Raw genomic sequence first — 18,019 nt, 5'->3', positions numbered from 1 at the left:
CTGGATACCTTTTACAAAGGCTTCTTAGACATTTAATACCCTCAGAACGAAATTGGTGCCGTGTCAGATGCCTTGCAGAGGGAAGGGAAGCAGAGGGGTGGGGGATCCTGGCTGTGGTCTCATGGGGATGGGGCACTGGAGGCAGAGGGTTGAAGCCCAGAGGAGTGGGCGCCGTGGGCCTCCTGGTGCTGAAACATGATCAGAGCAAACAAACAAAGTAAAAGCTGTAAAACTAAATGACTGTTTTTATTTGTTTGCTTGTTGGTTTGTTTTCTCTCCTCCGTTTCCTTGTCCCCAGCTGCGTGCTCCTCTAGGAAGCAGCTGCTCAGCATTGGCATCTGCTGGGCTTGGAGATGTGTGTTGCATCTACTTTAATCTCTCACCCTGTAAAGCAGACTCAGCTCCCTGAATCCCTAACACATTTTACAACCAGATACATGACTGGTGCTAGGGCAGAAGATAGGTATAGGTATTTCCTTTAGTTTTTCAGTTTTGACCTCCGATCTGCTCAGTGGACCATTCAGGTAATTCTGTGCATTTGCACTTTTCCATGTAAATTGTTAATGTTAACCTTTGACGTTCCAGTTATGCCATGTAAGATGCAATTCACCCAGCAGCATTTTCCCTTTTACTCACAAACAGCTTTAAAAAAAATATCGATTAATTTTCAAAACTCCCCTGAGAAGATAAGCTTGAGCTGAGATCCCGAATATATTCCTCAACGTAACCAAGCTCACGTGGCAAAATAAATGTCCTAGGAAGCCATGTATCTGTGGTATACAGCTCCTGTGGGTCACTGTCTCTGCATCAAGCTCTGAGAAGGGCTGGGTCTAATTCTGTTCTGTCCTTCTGGCCTGTGCTCATCTCCTGCACTACTTTTCTCCTGTTTTGCTAGGCTGAGCAGGGCGCCAGCTGCAGAGGACTTGGCCTCCAGAATGCTCACAGCCTTCCCTCTGGGGCGAATCTCTGCACAAGATGCCCTTCTTCATGGCTTCTTCAGCCCTCTGCCTCCTCAGCTTTATCAAGTGCCTGCTGGTAAGCTGACCCTTGATTCCACTTCACCAACAAAGATCTACTTCAAATGGCCATTCACTACAAGTTGCTTCAGTACTTTGGACCTGGACATCTTGTTTCTTCCTGCCCTCCCTCCTCCCCCCCCCCCCCCCCCCCCTCCCACTCCTGTATGCTACTAAGTTTAAATGCCAGTGCAAATTCCATAGCTTGTTTTTCCATTTTCTTCCACTCGACCACAGAGTTAACAACAGAATTGGACCTGGATGGGATGTACCCATGCTGCACTTTCAAAGCTGAGGTCTATGTGCTTTGATGGGCTGTTTCTCCCCCATTCTATAACCCCAGGGGCCCTGAGCTTTTCCTCAGGCTGGCTCATGCTGTGTATTCAGTGTAACTGGCATGCTGGTCCCTCCTGATGTCCTGAATTCCCAGCTGCTCAGCATGATGTGTTAGCCCCAGTTCCCTTGGTCTGCTCCTCCTGCTCCCTTTGATGTTTGGAAGCAACAGCTGTTCCTCATACCCTGTCACACCAGTTCTCCCTCAGTTTTACCTGCCTTATTTTCTTCTCCCCTTGCTGCCTCTTCTTAAGCACGCAGCTGCATATACACGTCACACACATCTGCCTTTCCTGCCCTGAGCTGACGATAAATATATATAAGGTCTCACAAGCTATAGGTTCTGTTTCTCAGTGGGAAGAGCTCCCTTCTACTGGGAGACAGGCCAGAAAGCCCCGGCATTCTCTGCTGTCTTCCACGCACCAGCTATGCTGGTTTGTTTTCCGGTGTTTTTCTTTTAAAGATAGGTGCAATTAAGAAGAAACCTTCTTAGACTGTGTTGTCAAGCTATTTGAAAACTTAATTTCTGGCTTCTGTGACATATCCCAAGTGAAGGAACAGCCAGCCGGCATCTCTCCCAAACTGCCGCCCTTCTGAAGGTGCTGTGTGTGCGTGAGCAGGAGTGAGAGACATCTGCATTCCTTTTCTGTTCACCCAGCCACAGAGCACAAATCTACTTTGACACTTTTAGAAAAATGAAAAGATGGAATCTCGCAGGAGCCTGCCTGTGCCGGGGGTGGGGGGTGGGGGGGGGGGAGGAGGGGAGCACGCACAGCAGGAGGGAAGTTGACTTTTCTTTATACATATAGGGTTTTTTCCATGCAGAGTTTAAATTATGCCTGATAAAAGGAGTTTCGTGGATGTTTCAGTTCTTTCAAACCCTCCTGGCTTCCTCCCAATTAAATGAGGTTTGTCAAAGCCACAGGGCTCTGCTGCTGCCGGAGAGGCGGACAAGCACTTCCCGCAGTGACATCTCCAATCCCCAAGGGAGAAGATGAAAGTGTCAGTGCCACGAGAGAGAGAGAGTGTGGAAAAAAACAGGTACAGAGACAGACAGTGTGAGAGTAAGGAAGAGAGTGAGGAGAAATAGAAGGAATGAGAGAACAGATTGGCATAATGTGTCAGTCTCTCAGACACATTTCCAGAGATTCATTTCACCTGGGTTTCTACACAATCCCATATTTATTATCCTCCATATTGCAGCAAGAAATACCTTTTGGACAGGCGACTGCATGGCAATAACTAGGCAACCAATGTACTGAGGGCAGAATCGAAGTGCACAGGGCAGAAACCAGCGCAGTACGGTCATGCAAGACCATATTCATGAGTGACTCATTAAGCCTGTAAAAATTAGGCAATTCTGAATGATTTCCCACGTAGCCATCCCTATTGCCATAAGACACTTGTTCTCTTGTGTCATTTTAGTATCACACTATTTCAGAATTTAACTGTATCATTTTAAAATTCTGGTTGCTATGATAACAGTGCAGGTTTTAAATATATTCTGTTCCTACTTTGTTCTGAAGGATGCTGGCTATTAGTTCTCATCCTCTGAAGGAGAAAGTTAAAGCAGAAGGGCAAAGAATGAGTTGGAGATGAAAGGTGAGAGGAGGAGGAGGTTGATCCAAGGTGTGTGAGAGTAAGCAGGAAACAACATTAGAAAAAAATAATGTTCCCATAAGAAATTATTTTCTATTATTATGAAGTAATTGTAGACGTAACTGTCCTTTTTATGAGTTGCTATGACAAGCTGGAAGCCAGAGGATATTTTTCAAAGGTCAGTTCCTGGGAAAAAATAATTGGAGAAATCAGAGTTTCAAAGAACCCCTCCGAATAGCATCTTTCTCATTACTGAGGAGAATGCGAACGGCCAGACCCTGGCTGCTGCCCTGGGAATGGGGAGGGGAGCAGGGGGCTCTTTGCTTCTTGGTCAGCTCACAGAGTGGGGAACAAGTTGCTGCTGCTTATGCTCATTTGGATGCAAAGTGCTAGGAAAAAAATGAGTAACTCATGCTGCAAGAGAAGACGCTGTCCCCTGAGAGCATTTACTGTCCTTTTTCTGGCCTAAGCCAATCCTGAGACAATTATCTGTGCAGTATAGCCCTGTACTACAGCACCTCTGATAAAACTTCAGCCTAACCTTTGCCACCTGCTAAAGCAGAATGTTTTCTGTCCAATTAATCACTCCTGGAAGAGAGATGAGATTCTTGAATCAAGAAAGCATGATCTGTGCTCTCAACCCAGTTTCAGTCCTGAAGTGCAGAAGGCTTTCTGAGAAGGTATTTTACTCTGCTGTCAGATCAGACACAATAACAATTGCAGTTTAGTATGCTGAATCATAAACTTGGTTTATTTCCATCTGGTTTGGCCACAAATGCTCTAAAGCAGGCTGGTAGGCAGGGAGGGTGAACAGTGGAATTTGGAGTTAGCACCAGTGGGTTGCCAACAAAATGCATTGTGAGAAGAGCTCTAGCCATGAAGCTGCTGATCAAACTAGGCTTGCTCCTTTTGGGTACAGGCGGGCTCCCCAGAGCAATTCAAGATCAGTGTGCCAGGTGATGGTAACACTTTCCTGTTAGTCCTAAAACTTCCCCATATTTATGCCTTCAGAGACAAATATTGATTTTTACAGAGAACTATTATTCTAATGTTTGTTGTATCTAAGCTTGCACAAAGCAAGTTTAGGCAATGGGGACGTTAAGGCTGCAAGCACTGCCTACCAAAAATCCCATTTCCATTGGGATCAGCTAACTCTGGTAGCTGTTAACACAGGGCATATATAAAGAAGAGCTGGCTTTCACAGACAGCTTGTTTGGGTTGGCTGCTTTCCCTGTGTTCTACATAGCTGAAAGGTTTTTACACTCACTCACATTTTTTGGCTTGTGCACTTTGCCACCTCTGTATACAGAAAATGGACATCCTTCACTGAAAATCAGATACATACACCTAGAAATTGACATTTCCACCAGGTGTATGAATCTGGTTTATAGCATGTCTATAAGGGAATAAACCAAAACTGGTGTTGAGTAGCAACTCAACTGTCACTTCTGAACCAGAAGCAGTCTTTTTCTGTGAGCTGATAAAGCCAATCTTCACTTAACTCAAGCAAAACATCCCTCAGCTCTTGTGGCCTGATCTCCACAGTAGTGGCTTGTGAAAATACTGGCAGGACTCTGAGGTTTTATACTATGTCGTTTTGTCACCATCCTCAGAAAGAGACACTACAACCTTACAGATGTTTCCAGGCAGCAGCATGCCAAGGACACGAGCCCCAAGCATACTTTCCTGCTTAAGCTCTTCCCTGGGCATTGTCCTGGAGCAGCCATAGTGCTTGCAGGTTCAGGAGCACAGGGCGACAGAGAGGACAAGAAGGAGGGTTTCCTTTGCTCACTCCTCAGCTCATGCTCTTGCAAAAGGATAACTGGCACCAAGTCTGGCCCACATGACTTGGGGAAACAAAGTCCTACAGACATGGATCAAATGCTCTGACTCCCATTGATCTTTAGCCAGAGAATCTCTACAAAGGTCCTATTGTTTGTGGTGATGAACTGCTCTGGGAGGGAGCACTGCTAATACCCTTCACAGAGGCAGACACTATTGTATCAGAGGTTGGCAGACATTTTTCTGTTATTTGTCTAATTGCAAAGCTATATCTAAGGTTTCTTTAATTTCTACTTTCCTCTTAGTGCTCTTGATACAAATCTGAGAAGATTTAGTTGTTTTTTTGTGAAAGACATGCAGACTGGAAGTTCTGTGTACTTATTTCCCATCTTCAGGTGCACTTCTGCCTTCAGCCAGTTATCAGCAGAAAAGAGCAAATGGGGATGCAGCGATCAGATTTCTAAGGCACAAAAGTTAAAGCTAAGTTTGAGATTGTGACAGCAAGCAGCCATGAGCCTAGGAACTCAATTAGCCTGAAAGACAACTATCTCATTATCTTTCCTAAAATGATATAAATACATAAGAATATAAAAATTTAAAATAAACTCACTCTCTATTGACTGTCTAGATGACTGAATTTCACTGCTCAACTTCTTTAAACACCCACTTTAGTATTTATTTATTCTAAGCGTGAAGCAGCTACGATAATTAGACTGTCAGATTTGGTAAGTTAATGAGGAGTCACTGGAGTGGAAGGTTTTGCATTTGTGAGATTGCTGAAGGAGAGAAGCTCCCTGCCTTTGCTCTATCTCTTTTTTCTTTTTCTTTTTTTTTTTCCTCCTCTGCTGGGTGGGTAGGAGAGAGCTTGGCAGCACGTAGATCCATTTGAATCCTTTTGATTAGTGGATTGCATTCCCACCACTGTTCTACCAAGTAATATTTCACTGGATGCTCCAAGGAAAAGAAAAAAGAAAAGAAAGCATAGATGAGATTTCTAGAGAAGGGAGCCTAGATTAAAGAAATCCTTTTCCAAAAAAAAAATCAGGAGGAAAGGAGATGTGGAAAATAGGATCCTGAATTAGTTTATACTGTGGGTAATGTTGCAGGAGATTATTAGGAAGGTAGCTCAATGTAGGAAAAGGACCGTTTTGCAGCTTTCTCCTTAACCTGTTTTTTGTTGGTGGTGTTTTTTTTTTTTCCCACAGAACAATCAGTGCTCACAGTTCCAGCAGCGAGACTGCAACCTGAAATCTGTGACCTGTTTACTTCTTATCATAAAGGACATCTCTCAGAAAGTTCAAGCAAGTTTTGGTAGAAAGCAGAAATGACTGGCTACTTCATTGGTAAATATGTGGTTGCCACTACGAAAGCCGCTGCCATCATCCTTTAGCATACAGATTCTTTTATGCATTGAAGGCGGTTGGAAAACAGAACCAATACCCACAGCTGGACCACCACATCCCAGGCTGAGGACAAAATGGGAAATCTTCTCACATTCAGAGAGAAGAGGTCAGCAAGCTAATGGCCCCCAGTGCACAATGCACAGAGGTATCGTGGGAGGTCCGGGTTTGTTTTGTCATATTCCCGAATCTCAGACCAGTGCCCTTTCCTCTGATGCCTCCCCAGTCAAAATATGGTTTCATTTCCACATTGCTTAAACTGACCAAATTGCTTTGTTTGCCTTTGTCTATGTCTATTGAATTCACATTTTATAGCCTACTTGTTATGATTTAACACACAATGGAATTTGCTCACTGAAGTACCAGAAATGACAAAGAGCTCTCCCCAGGGGGGAAAAGAGCAGTGTCGCAATGGATGCTATGGCAATGTGTATTCTTCAATTGGAGTGATGAAGCCATAGCTCCACATTTCTCGGGTTCATCCTGTGTCATAGCATCCTTGGGTTCATCCTGTGTCATAACATCCTGCCACAGCGAGGCACTGATCAGCAAACTGGAGTTTGTCATTGGAGTCTTTTTTCCCTCAGAACTCTATGCAACGCTGTGGCTTGAAGCCACATTTGGGTATTTCTGATGTGATTTGGTTCCTCTGCTGCAAGTTATACTTTGATTTCATCTGTATCACTGTATAAGCGTAATGTTGGACTAACAAAAAATCAATGTGCCTAATTTTGTGATAAAATGGGCTTCCTATGCATGTGCCAGCTAGGAAAAATCCCTCCAGTTTGTAATCATCCATGATTTTAATTTATCTGTACCTTAGTATGAATCACTTTAGAACGTTATGCTTTTGTTGCCCACTTCTTCTTATGTTATAATAAAAAATATTAAAAAAAAAAAGTTCTTTTATTCATATACATTAACTCTATTATATATTTCATATGCACCCAAGGTAATTCCTGTTCACTCAGAACAACAGCTCAGGCAAAAAAAGAAAGCTTGGACACCCAGGATGTTGTTCCAGCACCAACATTTGTCTCCTTTTTGTTACAGAAAACCTCTATTAACAGAAGATCACTTAAAATCACCGTTAATGAAATAAATTACAGGAAAATACCCTGACTCTTTGTTTATTTTGTGCATTTGCTAGCAGCAAGTGTTCAGTTAGTGTCACCAGCTGAGTCTGTGCTTGCAGGGCAGACGTGGAAGCTGGCATTGAGACCAAATTAATTTGACTCACTGTCTGCAGCCTGGATGTGATAACAGGACAAAAGTCAGCTATACTCCTGTGTTTCTAAATGCATGTAGATGGTGTTTACTGCTGTGAGGTCAGGTCCCAGCACCCAATGCCTGGTCTTATAACCATGCTCAACCCCACCTGTCCTCGTCGTGTGGACAACAGCAGACAGGACAGCCTTTTGAGAAGGAGCCAACATAGCCAGCCTTATGGCCAGACTGGATTTTGGATTTTGGAGGCAGCCTGAATTCATTTCCTGCTCACCTGCTTGGCTGAGGGCAGGCAGGGCAGCCGTTCCCTCTGTGTCATCAGAGAAGAACTAATCCTGCCATAAACATGGCTGTCAGTTCCAGTAAGGCTTCTTGGACAACTCACTTGAGGAGGGCATGCATGCTTCAGTGTTTACTGACTTAGCTTTGGCCAATTTAACCTGATTTTGATGACACTTCACAAACACAAGATTTAAAATAGTGAAACTATGAAAAAAGTAGGAGACGCTCTTTAGTGATTTTGTTTGATTTTGTTTGTTTGTTTGGGGGTTTTGTTGTTGTTTTTTTGTTTTTAATATTAACCTGTCTTCAAAGTGATAATGTCCCCTTTTTTAAGCAGCTTACAGAACGAATTAAACAAACTTAAATGTCAGCTCAAGTTTTTTTGAGCTGTTAGCTACAAGAAGACATTCTGTAAGTGATGTTTTTCAGATTATTAAACTTTTCTTTTTTAAAAAAGAAAAAGGCATCTGGATTTAGACATGCAAGCAAGGTTAAGAATGAAATGGTAATTTTTTTGTCATTTTAATAGGCTACCAATGGAAAGCAGGGGTTCTGTGTGCTTTATCAAATCTAATCAGAGGTAGATAGGCATCTAAGGCTCAACAGCCTCATGCTGCTGCATGAGAGAATGGAATTTCCTGGGAACATAATGAAACTGGCCAGTCTTCTTTCACTGGCTAGCCTGAGTTAAGTTATAAAAATAGAGAAAACTAAACAACTAAACATACCAGGCTCAGTCGTGAATCCGTGCTCCCTGAGCCACACAGCAAGAGACAAAACAGCATCACAGTTTCCTCCTTGTTCTCCATCTGGTTTCAGGAAGGGACAGGATAGTGCCAGGCATCTATACCAGGGTGATATACGCTCCATGCCAATACATCATCTATCTTCTACTCTGTTCCACCTTTTTCCTTCTATCTGCTGAGAAGAAACATACGGATTGTTGCAATCTGCTTGCTTTCTCATGCAAAAAGAAAGGAAAGTAACTGAAGTCACCAGCCCTGCAGAATATTTGGCATTAGGATTTGTTTGTCCTTTTGATTCAGAACTTAGGCCCTGTATTTTTATGCTAACAGAATTCCTCTGCAACAGGAGCAGATTCTATACCCCATCACAACAAAGACCTTTGAAATAAATGTTCATATTGATGAAATGAAGCAAAATCTTTGCCGGTGTAAAACAAGGGCAGAGTCTGGTCCAGGGTGGCTTATTTTTTAAGATCACCTTTCAGCAGAACAGAAGCATACAGATGCCCTGCCTGTTGTTTTTCCAAAAGCAGCGTCAGAAAGATTGACTTGGCAACAAAGATGTAACCACATAGTCTGGACACTGGACTTGCAGAATAAACGCAGTCATGTGTCACTTAATAGAGAGATCCCTGGACCAGAAGATCGTTGTACAAACAGGACAGATGGGGACTGACAATTGAAAGAATGTAGAGGCTGATCCAAGGCTTACAGAAACCTGTCATTCTTTGGGTTTGCCTACAATCTACTTCAACAAAAGAACTCCTGAGGGAAGGAGGGGATTAGTCAAAAGTTGAGTGAAGTCTCCAGGGAAGATGGCTTCTTGGATAAAGTTGTCAACAAAAGGAATTGTTTAAGACTATTTGTTATAATTTCCTAGAGGGAGCTTCTGCCATTGCTAACAGGATTACCAGCATACTGGTTCCACACCAGCAGAGCGTTACACACATGTCTTGCAGACTGGCTGCTTAGAGATGAATTTGGGGGTCCCAAGTGTGTGCAGGTGCTGGAGAGCAGAGGGGAGACAGCGAAGAATTAAGATGAAGCCAAACACAGAACATTTTTGGTCCAGCTGTTGCAGAGTCCTGGCTAATTAATGAGTTACCAGGGTGTTTTAATCTCCTTGATCTCAAGGGCTGCTGACAGGCTATGAGAAGGAAAACTAATTTGAGGTGAGTTCTGATCAAGATACATGGGGAAATGAGCAGGAGCTCTTTCCCAGCTACAGTTACTGTGAAATTCCTCATATAATCTGTATTGGAAGAATCAGAAACAGAACTCACCGTGTTCATGTATTAGGGTGTTTGTCTCAGTTATCTGGGATACCTTCTCTTATTTCTGGGTCCTTAGAAATCAGGTGCCTCAGTGTAATCTCACAACAGATCTGGGAGAAAAAGAAAAATCAAAGACAAATGATTGTGGTGTAGGCATGCAGACTTTCTTGAATATTTCTTATTCATCTGAGTAGTGCACTGTCAGTACTGGGGCAACTTTTCTGATCAAGAATTATGCAGGGCATTGAGGTGTTAAGACTAAACCCTTATGAAGGAATGACAAGGCACTGGAGAAGTGGGTGGCAGCCACAGAAAGAGATGGAAGAGGTCATTATGGGTTAAACGAGCTACAGTTCCACTGAGTGCTGACTAAGCACTGCAGATATAAGTAGACAGCAGCACAGCTGTTTATGTTCCCCTTCGCCTTCGCTGTATACATAATTGCAGAGAAAAAAGTCATATTCTGTGCCTCGATAAAAAAGCCAGCTATGTTCCAAAAATTCTTTCAACTCTGAAATGTGTGGATCCAGATCTACCAAACACCAAGCACTCAAAGTGAGTACGGATGCCTGACCTCACTTTGCAACACTGAAGAGAATTTTGTGTCAATATCAGGACTTTATGCATTTTATTTGTTTTGCAATTAATATTACAGTGACCTCACAGCAGTATAAACAAAATCCAACTGGAGCCTGTAGAGTTCTACTTGGGCACATATCTCTGCGTCAGCTTCCCACACGCAGGTTTATTTGTTGAGAGCAGAGCAACTGGAATCTCTTTCAAAGCAAAGCAACAGTTCTTAAGCACAAAAACTTCTAAAAATGCTACAAATAAAGATGTCTTTTAAAAGTGAATCTGTGTTGGTTAAGAAATAGCTCTCCAATTCTGAGTTACATTGCACTGTAACATGCATGTTCAGAGAGTCTATAAATGATGCCCACATTGGGGCAGGAAGTTCTACATTCCTTTTGCTCTGTTGGGGATGGCAGAGAAAAGCAGTGAAGATGCAACACCTATATAATTAATACCTGTCATAGTTATGGCTGGATATCTACTTCAAATTGGAAGAATAACAGTTCAGTATATGTTAAATGAAACATTTTTGTTTTGCAAGGGCAGCAAATGATCTAATGATGGGAACTGGCGCACTTTTCCTCATAGTGTCTAGAATGGCTGTGTTTTCACCTTGCAGCTACTCCCATTGTGGACAAAGCTCTTATGCTAAATTGCAAAAAGGCCAAATAATGCCTGATACCTTTGTATCTGGAGGGCAGGAAAGCCAGGGAGACCCTGGCAGAAGGAGATGCTGCAACCCAGCACTCTTCATCTGTTCATTAACCCAACATCTGAGGCCCGGTGCCTTAAATACATCAGACCAGAGAGATGATCGCCCCAGAACCACCCGCCTCACACACTAGCAGATACTGTTTATATCAAGAGCATTCATTTCAGCAGATTCTCCATCCCCTGGCCTGCTCAATCTCAGGCACAACAGCTCTCGGAGAAAATAGATGCTGTGTTGTAACAAGTCAGGAAGAGTGAACAAAAAACACGCCTGGATCCACGGACCAAGTTAGTGCCAATCAAAATGTGGTCATTATTCCCCATTTCTCTACCTTCTTGTACTGCCACAGTCTTTCTCTTTTGCTCTTTGATGCTTTCCTAAGCCCTAGAGGAGCTGACTTACTTAACTTACTAAAGTGGTGGAGAATGATTCACTCTTTTGCTAGGTTAGTTTTTCATTGCTTTAGTGAACTGAATCAGATTACAAAGGAGTCCAACACATACTATGGCTCATGCATGGCTGAACGTGGAGTGGGAAAGGAGTGGCAATGAAAGGCCACGAAGCTCTGAATCTTATCTCCAACCTGCCCACATCCAGTTGGGATGTAGCTGGTCACCCCTTGACACATCTGGATATTTCACGTTCTGTTCTGAGGTAATGACTTAACAGTTGCTGGTGAGTTAGTGCTCAGTACTGCTATGATATATGTGTGCTTGTCTCAAATCTTCATGTCTGCTGGTGAAGACCTCACAAAAAATCCCAGACAGTGGTAAAGACTGACCTTTCCTTTTCCCAGAACAAACTTTTCTTGGCAGATGCAGGATGTCTTGGTAAAGCAGGTAAGAGTTTATAAGTGCAAGTAAATGGAGATTTTTGTTCTTGAGGGTCATCAAGCTGCTTCTTCTCACCACCTAATAAAAAATTGAAAACAAATGTGAGATTTTGGAGAAATCCTCTAATTCAGAGAACATCATCTTTTCTGTAAAGAGAGCTTAACAGCAGACTTAAATATTTGCTTTAAAAACATCCTGAACTAAATGCAATAACTTCACTCCTAGGCCAAGATTCCATTTTCCTTCAGGTCAGAGCAGGTCTGTTGGCCAAACTACATATCCCCAGGAAAAAAACAGAAGGCTTTAACACTGGGAGAAGCCTGTCTGTAGAGGCACAAGTGGGCAATGCTCTTTAAAGGGGAAAAATAAGCACCAAGAAAATCTCCCGCACAAACCCTGAATTGCATTTGGGGAGCAGAGATGAAAGCCCTGATGTGGGTCATGTGACAGGTGTCACTTCGGTAATGATATTGGGGCAGAGATAAAAGTCCTCGCCGGTTGGTCATGTGACAGCGCTTCATTACTTTCACAGCAGGTGGTCGGAGAGTCTCAATGCTTTTCTTTTTTTATTATTTTTTAATTTTCTTTTTCTTTTTTTTTTTTTTTTATTCTGTGATAATGAGAAAATGTTTAAACTTCCATCCCTGTGTTTAAACACTCCTTCATGCTGACAGCAGCAGGAGATCCCTTGATCAGCTGTCAGATCGGAAAGTGCAATTTTTCTGGAAAGTAAACAGCGTGTTTGCCAGTTGGAAATCATTTTCTGTTTGTTGGGCCTGCGAGTGGCAGAGTGATGGAGCCGTGTCACTGCGTCTGACAGCTCGGGAGCGGGGAATAGAGAAGAGCCTGAAAAATGTTTTTTAGACTCTGATAACAGCAGCCTGAGATTTCTGACACTTCCCTGTTGTTATTGTGTGGAAAAAAAAAAACCATCATTTATGGATTGCTTCTGAAACTTCTGAAGCAGCGGCACTGCGTCAGCATGAATACGTGGGACCTTCTAAAAGAAGCTCCTGCATTTAATAAAAACTTTCAGAGGAGAAAAGGAAACAGGATGCAGTGAGCAGGTGTGGGGACACGTGGTGGTGAAGGTGGCCAGATCTCACCCTCCACGGGCAAGCAAAAATAATAAAATCCCCTTCTATTAGAAAACGTTTCTGTCTGATGTCACGCAAGCTCAGGGAAATCAGTGGAGGTTTCAGGTGAGATGAGGAAGGGAAATGCGGTCCCAGGATGATGTCAGCAGCCCTGGGGCTGGCCAGGCCCAGCTGCAGGCGAAGTGCAGATTGCACTCTTCTTCCCAAGCAGCTGGAACCCAGCTACGTGCACTTCACAGGTTAACCACTTCAATTTTGTTTCCTATTAGACAAACATCTCCTCAAAGTCATTCTCACAAAGAACAGGAGATATGGATATAATGCACATAATTTTAATTTAAATTAAGGTTTGAATGTGCATATGCAGAGGCATACAAAGCATTTTTCCTATGCAGACAAAGACAACATCTCAAATGCAGAATCAACAAATCAACCTGATTTCAACACTGGGAAAGTTAATTACTCAGAGCATGGCTTGGATCACAAATTATGTATTTGCAGCAATTACGTTACGTGGAGCCTTGGTAGTCTCCCAACCAACGCTTCCCTCTGAGGGCTGTGCCGCAGAGTCCCACAGGTGTGTTCTCCCTCTATGTGAAGCTCCCCATTAAGAGCTTCCTGCACATTACCTGTCAGGAAGATTTGCCTCATTAAAGCAGAAGGCTTGATGACCTATTGCCATCTCACTTGTCCCATCCTGAGCTGGTGCTCTGCTTCCAGCTCTACACTGTGCGCAGCTCTGGGCCTCAGGTCTGTGGAGCCTGATCCCCGAGCTTAGGCAGGGTGGGATAATCAGCAAAAATGATCCCAAGCAAAAAGATCAGATCCGAATCTGGCCCTTTGTTAGCAGTCATTAAAAAACATAGCGCTTTTAATAGGAGCTTATTCAATTAGCAGACTAACAGGCTCCATCAGATAAGCGGGGGATTTCCCTGGGAATCTGAGTCACTATGGCACATAATGCTGAAGCTGCTCCAAACCGTATGATTAACCCTCTCCACACTGAATCAGATGAAGAAGCCAGGTCTCAGGAAAGGGTTCATTTTTGGCTTCCTAAGGGAAAAGGAAAAGCTCTCTGCTCTGCCTGCACACCCCAAAAGGAGCCAGTGCTGAGTGTGACTCACACAGGCGGAAGGAACCCAGAGGATCATGGCACCAAACTGTAAGTGCTGCAGACAGGAGACTCGCCTGATCTCTGATAAACACACTGACATTTGGCAGCCTGACAGCTTCACAGTTCCATAAGAGGCTTCCTAATTAGAGCCTGGGTGAGAAATAATCCACAACTTGAAGTTTGTCTCTAGCTTCCTCGCTGTACTTTTTTTTTTCTCCTTTTCTGTGCGCTTTCTCCCATTTCAGTGTTTTCTCTCACACATTCTCAACACATCCCCTCCCTGCAGGCGGAAGCTGTTTGAAACACCAGACAGGAGGAAGGTTAATTCTTGCCTGTCCTCTCGTCTCAGAACAACTCTCAACAAAAGCACCTCTCTTGCATTCCAGTGTTGCCCTTGAAGGAGACTGGGAGATAGCACAGGGAGAGGACAGGACATGTAGAAGTTTATAATGAGGCAAAGTACAACCAGTCTGGAAGAAAACCAAAGCGGTTCCATTCATTCCTAGTAAGACTTGTAGCAGCAGAAGAATGGGGACTCTGAGCCAGGATCCAGTCTTGCATTTCACTTTGCTCCTGTTGCCCAGCTCTGCAGCAGCTGGCCTCAAACAGTGCCTTACGACAACTCGAACATCAGCTGCATCCAGCTTCTGAATGCAGCACCGCCCTTAGGACTTAAAGTACAGCGATGCTGCCATATCAGAGCACAACACTGGCCCTGATGGTCTTACAATGAAGTACATCTTTTAGAGATATGAACTGTTACAAAGGCTGATCTTTAAAAGCTAAATCACATTCCAGTCTTTTACTCCATCACAGCCATGTTCCCCAAGTAGTCCCAGAAACACGTCAAATGCAATAACCTCTGAATTTGAGATCATATTAACAAGCAACATCTGCTAGGACAAGTATAACTCTTCTACTATATTTACTGCTTAGGGGGATATTTGCTGACAGGGGGATTGTTTGCCCTCTATTAATACCACAGTGTCTCTTCCAGACTAATAGGGTGGGTCACAAAGTTGTTCAAAGACAACAGCCAGTGTGCAGTCTGCAATAGCTGGGATACAAACATAGAATCCACTTTATGTTGGAGGGTTGCTCTCATTCACTGTTCTCAATTAATACAATACTGCCTGGATAGCCATGAGAAACAGGCAGAAATTTGGGATTTTCCAGATACATTCCACAGGACAGTTATATGTTACCACCATTCTTGACAACGGTATGAGACATACAGATATGTAACTACTAGCTCTCTCCAAAGCAAAGAGAGTTCACTCACACTGTGAAGCTGTTTCCAGGGCAGGCATATTTGTTGCTGAGAAATACTGGAAAATCAGCCTTATCCAGAGGAATCAAGGGTCCTTGAGGAGCATGTTCTTCTGAGGTTACCATTTCTGGGCTTTGTTATAATTGCCAATGACCAAGTAAGTGTTTCACATGCTGGAGATGTCTGTGAGAGCAAATACGGACTACACCTCGGTAATGAGGAGAACAACCCTACATGAGGACTGGAAAAGTCTGCAGTGTTGTTCTCATCTGTAGTGCCTGTACTTTTAAGATACTGAGGCTGAGAAAATTGTCAGTTAAACTGATATTTCCAACAAACAGACGTCTATGAAGTAAGCAGGGCTGGTCCCCGAGGTTCTAACAAATTCCCTGAATAGACTGTAGCTGTGTGTTTTGTACCACCCCTTTCCATAAAATGAAGCATGGCTTGGTACACTCTATTTATAGAGTGCAACCCTCCCACTTGCTCAAAGAACCCCTGAAGCTGAGGGAGATGAAGCTGTGTTTGTAGCCTGACACAGCCCCCAGGGATCATGTAGCATCATATTAAAATTCTGCCTTGCAGCACAGCAAAAACCTTGGGGAAAAAAGAAGTTGTTCTGGACCCACGATATCTGGCCCCATGCCAACCTAGATATTCTGCATGATATATCAGTATAGATATGAAGAAGGAAGATGTGGGGAAAAGCTCTGTGAAAAGATGATAGGAGGAGACAAGGCAGCGCTGTGGTGGGCAGCTTGACCTCAGGTCCCTGCCCTTGGGTACTGCCTTTCTGGCACTGCAGAGTGGCACTGGGGTCAGAAAAGCAGCATCTTGCACATGACTGAGCCCTTGATATGAATCATTTTAAAATTCAGAAGAATCAGCCACCATGGAAAATCAGTGAGGTGACAGTGCGATATCACAGGAGAGAAGGAAAACATTGAAATACTTTTAAATTAAACTCCGTTCTTTCGGAATTTCAGTCATTTAAATCCATTTTAAACTAAGTGCTGGAATACAAGCTGGCAGGCTGAAGGAATTAATGCATATATGTATATATATATATATATAAAGAGAGGGATTCACTCAAGTTAGATATAGTCTTTTTGTTGTTTTCTTATTATATTTTTATTATTATTATTTTGATGGTTTCAGACATTTAAAAAGAAATTTAAAATAAACAAAATCCAGCTGAAAATTTGGCAAGGGCTGAACCCTTTGGGATGAATTTTCCCAGGAGAAGAACAGATCTCTGATAAGCGACAGAGAAGACGCCGCATTTCGCAGCTGCAATGCAGATCTGCGGCCTCTCTGGGGACTCACACAGTCTAAACAGGGATTTCTTCAGTTTAAATGCCAGATCCGCTGAGGTCCCAGTGGAACTCCGGAGGGGCATTACCTAGGAAATGGGGCACGTTTAATCCAATCCATCATTAATGCAGAGAACAGTCTCAATATTTTTGAAAATCAAAACCATGCGTTATGAAAGGTTCTTCATGTCTTGTGTAGATTAAACATCACACACTTCCCTAGGCAGCTGGGCCGCCATTTGTTTACAATATATGGGTCTTCCTGCATCTGTATGTAAGCAAGTGAGAGCTGGAAAGACGGCCTGACTGGGCAATTTCCTGAAGGATGTGCTGGAAAGTTTCGTTGTTTGGTAACCACAGGTGCAAAAGGAAAATAACAGCTTTGAGCAGCGTGGTCTAACTTTGATTGCAGCCCTTTCACTGGGAGCTGTTGTTTCATTTTTATTCTCTTTTTTTTTTTTTGGTGGAACCTTCCCTACTAATGAAATCTGAGGCTATTTTACATTTTGACTGGAATTAAAATTGAGAGGATGAAGAGATTCTATGGCTACTGAAAAGAGTGATTGAGTTCAGTGCCATGCGGCAGTACTCCCAAGGCCAGCTCTCCCCCTAATGAATCTGGGAACAATCCTTGTGAGAGAAATGCAATGCTGTTCCATCTGTCTCTGAGTAGTGCCTGTGTGGATGTTGGTGAGCCATGGGTAAGCAGCATGAGCCTGCATTCTGCAAGCATTGAAATGCCATGAGACAAACTACACCACACTGCTCTCAGTGCTGCAGAGGACTTCTCACCCAACTGCCTGCTGTACACAAAACCACCTCAAAAGCCATTCAGCTGGACACAGTCTTGGAAGATTTTGTTCAGCTGAAAGCACACGGTTTGCAAGAGGCCTGTAAGCAGAGATGCTGTTCCCACTGCAGATTCTATGCAGAAAGAGCCAGGAGGCAAGCCTGAGGGCAGTGGCGAGGCCCCATGCTCAGGGCCGTGTCTGAAGCTCCTGCAGGCAGAACAAGGAGATTGCTGTGGGGCTGGGCGTCAAGGCAAGCTGAGACCCCAGAAAAAGCAGCAGCCCAGACTGCAGAGAAGGGACCATCACTGCTTGGGTGCGAGGAATGAATGCAGGCAGGCCACGAGCCCCAAAATGTCCTCAGAGAGCTGCCTGCCTGTGCTGGGGTGCAGCACAGCCAGTGGGAGGGGAAGGTTCTGCTCCAATTGGTACCACCTGGGGAGAACACTCGGCCTGGAGGGCAGCATGCTGTAAGCAGATGGTGCCTTGGGAAGCTGGGGAGCAGGTGACCCGAAAGGGATTTCCTGAGGCCCATGCCAGGTGAAAACATCCTCTGAATGCAGCCCCACTTGTTCTGCCCCTTCCCTGCACAGCAAGCTTGGATAGATGGAGTTCCCTTCAGTTTTCACCAGCAAGGGAGGGGGAACATGGCCTCATCAT

The 18,019-nt window shown here is 43.7% G+C and overlaps 2 protein-coding genes across 2 annotated transcripts in view; one reads left to right on the top strand and one right to left on the bottom strand.

Annotated features, from left to right (window-relative positions):
• The window catches only part of CDK15 (cyclin dependent kinase 15), a 33,025-nt gene extending 26,973 nt beyond the window's left edge, over positions 1–6,052 (top strand). Inside the window, exons 12-13 of the mRNA XM_072341743.1 lie at positions 896–1,035; positions 5,936–6,052. Coding sequence (XP_072197844.1) covers positions 896–1,035; positions 5,936–6,045 — 250 coding nt within the window. The 3' untranslated portion in view covers positions 6,046–6,052. The remainder of the gene's footprint in view (positions 1–895; positions 1,036–5,935) is intronic.
• The window catches only part of ALS2 (alsin Rho guanine nucleotide exchange factor ALS2), a 78,692-nt gene extending 66,925 nt beyond the window's left edge, over positions 1–11,767 (bottom strand). Inside the window, exons 1-3 of the mRNA XM_072341741.1 lie at positions 11,726–11,767; positions 9,669–9,769; positions 8,368–8,557 (exon numbers count right to left, since the gene is read on the bottom strand). The gene's annotated coding sequence lies outside the window, so the exon portion shown is untranslated. The remainder of the gene's footprint in view (positions 1–8,367; positions 8,558–9,668; positions 9,770–11,725) is intronic.
• Between the last annotated feature and the right edge of the window lie 6,252 nt (positions 11,768–18,019).

Source organism: Excalfactoria chinensis, chromosome 7 (assembly GCF_039878825.1).
Source record: "Excalfactoria chinensis isolate bCotChi1 chromosome 7, bCotChi1.hap2, whole genome shotgun sequence".
Taxonomy (NCBI): domain Eukaryota; kingdom Metazoa; phylum Chordata; class Aves; order Galliformes; family Phasianidae; genus Excalfactoria; species Excalfactoria chinensis.
The sequence above is the reverse complement of the archived record's forward strand: the minus strand, read 5'-3'. Positions and strand labels throughout refer to the sequence as shown.